The sequence below is a fragment of the Lactuca saligna genome, chromosome 1, assembly GCF_052625555.1.
Source record: "Lactuca saligna cultivar CGN05327 chromosome 1, ASM5262555v1, whole genome shotgun sequence".
In the NCBI taxonomy this organism is placed as follows: domain Eukaryota; kingdom Viridiplantae; phylum Streptophyta; class Magnoliopsida; order Asterales; family Asteraceae; genus Lactuca; species Lactuca saligna.
In genome coordinates, this window is record NC_136417.1 from 161,562,232 (window position 1) to 161,570,877 (window position 8,646).

The 8,646-nt window shown below is 29.3% G+C and overlaps 1 protein-coding gene across 1 annotated transcript; it reads left to right on the forward strand.

Annotated features, from left to right (window-relative positions):
• Positions 1-566: 566 nt before the first annotated feature.
• LOC145045811 (serine carboxypeptidase-like 3) lies at positions 567-7,938 on the forward strand. Its single transcript, XM_078994124.1, has 14 exons — positions 567-840; positions 911-1,056; positions 2,767-2,843; positions 2,956-3,078; positions 3,213-3,315; positions 4,174-4,211; positions 4,340-4,441; positions 4,537-4,629; positions 4,713-4,781; positions 4,869-4,940; positions 5,326-5,474; positions 6,725-6,838; positions 6,986-7,040; positions 7,662-7,938. Exons 1-14 carry the CDS (start codon positions 710-712, stop codon positions 7,755-7,757), a joined length of 1,368 nt encoding a protein of 455 aa, XP_078850250.1. The 5' UTR covers positions 567-709; the 3' UTR covers positions 7,758-7,938.
• Positions 7,939-8,646: the final 708 nt, after the last annotated feature.

Genomic DNA, 8,646 nt, shown 5'->3' on the forward strand with positions numbered 1-8,646 from the left:
CACCGCATAATGCGGTTTAACAAAATTTCAAACCGCAAACCGTACCACACTAGTTCTAAACCGCATTAGGCGGTGCAGTTTGATGCGGTGTGAGCGGTTTATGCGGTTTGTGCGGTTTGGTGCACACCCCTAATATATACTAGCTAAGACAAAATTCAGCTAAAGGCCCATAAACATATGGTTAATAACATATAAGCTAACAATAATAAGGTATTACTATTTATATCCCTCATTCACAAAAAATATCGGATCATAAAGGTACATAGAGTCACACATTCACAAAAGAAATACACCAATCAATTGAAAATACATATAAAATTAGCCTTATAATATAGTTGTGAATAAAGTAAACAAATTTAATAATAATGTGTACGAACGAAATGACCTAAATTAGCACCATGATAACAAATAACAACGCAATTCACGATCGGCTGTTTGGTATATAATATAAAGTAATAAAAAAAACAAAGTGGAAACGGTTCCCACGTGGGGAGTAGGTGGGATGATCCTCGATTCGATAACAAAGCATAAATACGATTGTTGGTCAACCAAATTATGATGTTTAAAAAACTACACAGACCCATCTCTTCTCTTTTGCACACCTAACACTATCACTTGTCTACATCTCAACACATTACACCTACTCCTCACACATGTCTACATATTAACACATGCATCACACCTACTCCATACACACGAAACTCTTGTAATGGAATCCAAACACATTCTCGTTTCCCTTTTGATAACTTTTGCACTTTTCATAAGTGAATCAAACTCAAGGCCGATCATCAGGAGACTCCCAGGGTTTGATGGTGATCTTCCTTTCACTTTGGAGACGGGGTATGTATTTGCTTACATTGTCTTTATTGTTTCAGACATATCTCACAAACTAATCTTGTTTTCTCAAAAGATACATTGGAGTTGGAGAAGATGACGCAGTGCAGATCTTTTACTACTTTGTTGAGTCTGAAAGAAACCCATCGGAAGACCCTCTTCTTATTTACCTCACTGGTGGCCCTGGGACTTCCGTTCTTTATTCCATGATGTATCAAATAGGTAAAGTCTTTAATCTTTTATCTACTTACTAGCCTTTTATACCAATCGCTTTTCACAAGTATTTAGTTTTAAAATATTCGGGTAACATTCAGTAAATGGGGGAAAATCGGGCAATTGATGGAAAAGTACGGGAATGAGTGAGAATATATTAAAAGAATGTATCTGTGGGGTTGTACTTTAATGCAAAACGTGGTAGATGAAAAAGGTATTTACCAGAATATTGTGTTTTCAAATGGTAAAAAAAATAATAATAATGATATAAATTGGACCCACCACTCTTTATTCATCTCCTTTTGCGTTGGATCCACAATAGCATTTTTCACTGAGGAAGACACAAGTTATAATATTAAAAGTTCAAACACTGTATTTAATGAAAATCTATTAGAAACATAACGATCATCCAAAAAGTTAATGCCACAATCAAATTTACAAACGTTACCTTTTTTCCTTTTCCATTTTATTTATTTTATATTTTTTACTTTTAAAAGTTTATTTCACCCAATAATCTTTTGAAAAAAAATGGTATCGCGTATAATTCATCAAGTCGAATTGGTCAGTAGACCTAGACCAACTTGGATTAAGCTTTATTATTTGTGTGTCAGATTTTTGGATTTTTATACATCAAAACAGAACTATTATTTTAAATTTTGGTTTTTTTTATTACTAAAATCAAAGGTAAATAACCCATTCAAAAAAATAACGATTTTGTATCTATCTATTTATAATTTTAATTGTAATATCTACGTTTAATTATTTAATTTACTACTAATTAATTTAACACGTTTGTTTTTTTAAATTAAACATTTCAAATTCGTAAAATTGCTCTTACTTATGATTCTATTATCTCAAATTTCTTTTGTAAGTTTCATTTTTTACCAAATTATTTGCTTTTTTTTTTATTAGTGTTGACTAGATTTCTTTTGTAAGTTTCATTTTCTACACAATTATTTGCTTTTTTTTTATTAGAGTGGACTAGAATGATAAGATTAGTTATCATAATTTGATAGCTTAAACTTACAAATATTAAAACTAGATTATTTTTTAAATGTTTATACTCCTGAACATTAAATTGTGAAAATCAATCTAACCGAATTATCATTTGATTTGTTTAGATTAGATTCTAAATGTTGTTTTCAAAATAATTGGTTTTGCCATTAAGAAAAGGCTAGCGGCGTAGTTTGTTGCTCGTTTGCCTTCAATCGATATGTAATGAACCTTTACGTTTTATTTAAATAATATATACCGATTCTAATTTATTTTGAAATATTTAGATCTATATTTTAAAAATCAAAATCAATTTTGGATTCCTTTGATTGAATCATATTGAAATGGTTCATTGAAACAAATACACATAACTATAGTGTTACCTCATCTTATGATAATTCTTTCAACTTAGTTTACTAGCAATCACCATTTGGTGGTTTTGCCCATTTTTGGTTATTTGGTTAATCACATTATTCTAACTATTGATCTTCTACACTCCTATGATTATATAATATTTTCACTAGGCTTTGAATTTTGATATTTTAGACCATGCCAAAAGTAAATATATTTTAATATGGATATCTTTTTGTAAAACTATAGACATTAAATATTATTATTAATCTGCTTTGATACCATATATAAACATAACATCTAATGTCAATCTTACTTCTCCTACGCGTTGACACTAATTAACCACCATCATCCTTTTCAAATCATCCTTTACAGGTCCACTTAATTTCGATTTGGATGCTTCATGGGAGAATAACATCACATTGAAATTAAATCCATATGCATGGAATAAGGTTCACATTCTCACTTGAAACATTGTTCTACAAATGAATATTCTAATTCTATGGATTTATCTTCTACATGGAAATTATGCATATAATATATAATTATGTGACATAATTGTAGGTTGCTAATGTGATATACATAGATGCACCAGCTGGAGCAGGGTTTGCGTACGCAACAACATATGAAGCATCAATGAGCAGCGATTCCCTTCTAGCTTCAAATGCTTATGATTTCCTTCGAAAGGTTTGCTAACTTCAATATATATATATATATATATATATATATATATATATATATATATATATATATATATATATATATATATATAGACACACGGTTGTTCACTTTGCAAATGATTTTATTACTCATGTATACAGTGGTTGATGGAGCACCCTAGGTTTCTCAGCAATCCGTTGTACATATCTGGGATTTCATACATGGGGATTATCTTACCAAACGTCGCTTTACATGTATATAATGGTATGAATTATAACTATTAAGGATTCAACATAGGTTTTTGCATGATCAAAATGTATTATTTTAATATATCACAAACAAATAGATTAGATGATCAATAAGAATAACACTAACGAGTTCCTCTGGCCCTTTAGGCATGAGAACGAGGACCAAAAAGCCATAAGAACTATGTGTGTCATACACTTTAAAATCTTGATCATCAAAACAAGTGTGTCTAAACTTAGAATTGATTTATACCATGCTCGTTAAACTATATACATGCGTACTTTTACCTTTGGTAGAATATATTGATATAAACAACATAAATAAGTTAAAGGGTCACATTTCTGTAACATAAATTCATTAGTATGTATAAGATGGTTTAATCTACAAGTTGGATGAAGCTAAACCACTCTATTGAGTGAGGCTCATCCACTAAGCTCCTATTATGGGTATTAAGATGAATGAATATCATTTACTTATACGAATGTTTGAATCCATTATATACCATATACTGATCTATAATCTATAGGATATGTTCTTCTTTCAGTCTAATTCTATTCCTCGAACATTGGTGTGGGAGAACAAAATTGCATCAAGAGATGTAAAATATATGTGATAACCATAATATTTATTGTTAATATATGTACTCGTATTACCACCACTAAGGTGTCCAAGTCGTGATCACTTAGTAATTAGACATATCAAAAGAAGTTGAGACAAGTTCGAATTATACATGCTTTAACCTTAGGGTGGGGTTGCCTGTTGTTAAAAAAAGTTACATATACTGCTATTCTATAAAATAATTTCATTAATTCGTAGTTTGTCCCTAAAAGGCTTGATTCTACCAACATTCTATTTACGATTCCTTGTATTTTGTAGGTAATGAACGTGGAAATCAACCACACATGAATATTAAGGTAAATATCAACTATGTAGACTTTATAAGACTATTTACAAATGTTGATATATAATACTATTCACAAATCTTGTTGAAATGAAGGAAGTATAGAACTTTATATTAACTAATCTTTTATCCATTATATAGGGAGTCATTAGTGTTTCCCCTTTAACTGATAAGTTTGGTGATTTTAATTCAAGATTTGAGTTTGCTCACCGACTATCATTAATATCGGACGAAATGTATGAGGTAATGCATTTTTTTTGTACAAGAATTATGACCATTTAGTGTTCAATGTTACAACAATTTGTTTTTTCACCTGATTATATTTATTTATATTCCAGTCTACAGAAAAAACATGCAATGGTAACTATGTATCTCTATACAATGATTTAGACAGCATCCGTTGTTCGAATAACCTCCAATGGGTGGATGAGGTATACACATTGTATTTAAGTAAGATCTTATACGATTTTTTGTAACATGATTGATCGACTTTAATACAAATTCTCAATTGCAGTGCACAAGTATGATTAACTTAGAGAATATATTGGAACCGTTATGTGCTACATCAGACCCAGCTTGTCGAGTAATTTTTCTTTATATAGACTGAGACAAAGTTTTTCCTATAATATTTTTGTATTTATGAATTCACCATTCTTCTTATTTTATTTAGGAAGCTACTTTTGGACTTGTAGTAGCTTGGGCAAATGATAAAGATGTTCAGAAAGCTCTTAATGTTCGCGAGGTATGTTTGTATATAGTTGTGTGTATATATATCTACGTATATATGTATATTATTCGGGGTGCTACAACCTACAAGTTGAATTCTCTAGTTGAATACTTGCAAACATAGTAATGGAATCTTATTTTAGCCACAATACGCGAGGTTGTCACTACTTGAAAAAAAAAAAAAAAAACTTTAAATGGTAGATATATAAGAACATGTATGTATATTTATGAAGTGAGGCAACCTCACATCACATGCAAACTATTAGATTATATCTTACTTTGCTTTACAATTCAATGCGCACAAAACATGCTATTACTTCTTGTCTTCAACAACAAAAAAGTGTGTACTCACTTCATAATATGCTTAAGAATTATTTGAATCCTTTCTTTTTCATGTTTAGGGAACAATAGAAACTTGGGAGTGGCAAAACTCGACTATTCATTACGATTTAGGGAAAAATGACACAATCATTTACTCCTACGATGTATTCAGCACTATCCCCATCCACAAACAACTTCTTGCCAAGAAATGCCAATATTTGATTATATGGTAATAATACTAATACTCTTACATATACATTCTCGTTTCATTGTTACAAAAGAAAAAAAAAAAAATCAAATTTTCATTGTTTATTATCGATGTCGTATCCTGTCCCTCCTATAATTTCGATTCCGAAGTTGCAATTGTTTTTGATTATCAAATTAAGATCATATAAGACATGATCCTTAATTTCTGCATAAGAGTCTTTAATAATTGATTTTGGTTTCCTTAGGAAATTACGTTCTAGTGCATGTCACTTGATGATTGGTTGGTTTATTTTTGTAGCTGTACATACCCAGTTATAAAGTAAACTTTATTTTTATAAAAAAAAAATCAAAATACACAAACATATATAATTTTTCCTCTATATAAAAAAAAAATATTCACATATTTTTTATATGCAATCCCAAAATTGTTTATGCATTTTATATATATTAAATGAATAACAAATTTATTCAACCAACAATTTCACTGAATCATGAATTTGTTTACTCTAATCGTGTCTTTCATTATAAATTTTAATATATCATGTCTTATATTTCATGATTTACTTAAAATAAATGAAACATTATGGTTTAGGAATAAATGAATTTCTTTCATAAAGGATATGTCAATACTGGTCTTTATCTGTAACTTAAACACATTTTCTTTTTATATTATGTAGTATAATTTTTTTAATAAAAACGAAGTCTAGTTTACAACTATATATGTCTTGATAAAATTAAAAATAAAACCAATAGAACCACAAAATGACATTTGCTAATTGAATTTCAAGGAATACACAATTTTAGGAGGTGTTCAATCAATATAATTCCCTATAATTAAAGTAAACCCTTATATAAATGTAATTATTTTCAATTATTATCATCATTACTATTGATTTTAATGACCTCTTATTTAATTAATGAATGCATATTTATGTATAATTACAAAAATCCCTTTTATACATATTACCATCATTATATATATATAAGGGTTGGCTAAAAAGACATCTCACTTTACCATATAGACACCCTAATTAATATTAAAATATTTTTATTGGTTAAAATTACATTGTTTTCCTAAAAAGATGATTATAAGTAGTTGATTATAGGTTGATTTTTTTATAAAAGTGATAATAGGGTGATTTATTAGCAATATATATATATATATATATATATATATATATATATATATATATATATATATATATATTAAGACAGCATTTTGTGATGATAATAGCTCATATGTTTCTTTTTTAAAATTAATTCAATTTACAGCGGTGATCATGATATGGTATTTCCACATGTGGGAACAGAGAAGTGGATAAGAAGTCTCAATCTTCCGGTTGAGAAGCGATGGGAACCATGGTTTGTTAATGATCAGATCGCAGGGTAAAAGCCTAAATATAATGAATATATTAACAATACCCTCTTACAAAATTTTATTTCCATTCTCATATTTTGGAACCCTTTTGATTTCATGAAATGATACATTATTCAGAACTAATCAAGCAACGTCTTCATTTAATGTTTTTGTAGATATCAGATGACATACGCACAAAGTGAATACTTGTTAACATATGCAACTATTAAGGTAAGAAACATAAAATATAATCTTCGTCTATTGATATGCATGTCTTAATTCACTTCATAATAATTTGATGTAATATATATCTTTCAACATAAAACTTCATATATGCACTATGAAGCATCGTTTTGCTGCAAAAATGGTTTCTGAAGATTATTACAAGAAAAAAACTTCAAAAACAATTGATGAAAATTTTGATTTTCAAAATAATACAAGCAGTTTTGTAGTATGCATGAAGAACGATTTCGAAAATCAAAATAACTTTTTATTATTTAATATATTCATTTATGACAGTGCAAAATGGAAACTTTCACTGCAAATAGTGAATTTCGTAGTGGATTATGAAATTAGTCGTTATTTGTGGAAAAAGTAGTTTTTGGATTATTTGTGGCAAATCATATGACATAATGGCTACATTTGTATTTTTATGAATATAAAAACTTTTCATGGAATCATAAAAACATAAATAATTAATGCAACCATACTCAATCTATCTTAGATTAACAAAATTAATATATATTAAGTTTATTTTTCTTTTCTAATTTTGTCACACCTCTACCCACGATCAACCTACTCCGTAAAGTTTTATTTTGTATTGAAAAAGTTGTTGGATCTACTCTTATGCAGGGTGCAGGTCATGGAATCGCATTGTACAAGCCTGAAGAAGCTTTGGCCATGGTGGATGAGTGGCTAGATTCTCGTATTTATTTAAGTGACATTTAAGTCGGATCAAATATATTGCCACTATGAATGATTCAATTGTTACTTGTAATCTGGTAATATTAGGCTATTATTGAGAGCTTTGATGTTTGTGATGAAGATTTCATGTAATGTCCCAATTTTTTAGAGAAAAATCAATTCTAAATTAGAATAATCAAAAACACTAGTTGTTCACAAACTGTAACCAGAGTTATAAAAGAAAAACATGCGAAATCTAAAATCCATTTATACAACTCCGCAATGTAATATCTTAAACCCAAAGTCCATTAATCTCTCAAAGAGGTCATAATGTGTGCATGGACTCAAAAGAACCTTGGCATTGTGTAAAAGTTCTAGAAAACATCCATTTTATGAAGTTACTTCAAATCAAACCATTTGTTCATAAATCATATTTCAAAATTAGAGTAATAAGGAAAACATTGTGGAATCCCTAATCATAAAACAACTGATGCGCGTGTGTAGAGTCTTGCCTTCGCCATCCGATAAGTACTTGAAGAACATTTAATCCACAACTATAGGCTAAAGTTTAGTGAGTTTCCCAAAATACATCATGCAACAATACACGTACAATGCAAGAACATATGAGCGTAATTTTAACTGGATCACCTTGCAAGGACCGCCTCAACCCAACCAACCACAATATGTCGACATATGTAACAAGTAAACTATAACTAGCAAACAAAGGTAATCATACAAATATACTAATCTAATAGAATACTACAATATACCAACATCCGGCACACAAGGATACATACTGAAGTACAAAGTATATAGTGAGAAAACTAACATGAGTTAACCAGCAAAGGCTCAACAACATAACTCAGCAACATAACAGCTAACATAAGCTACCTAAAACCAAACCGGAACTAGTCATTATCTAAACACTCAATTC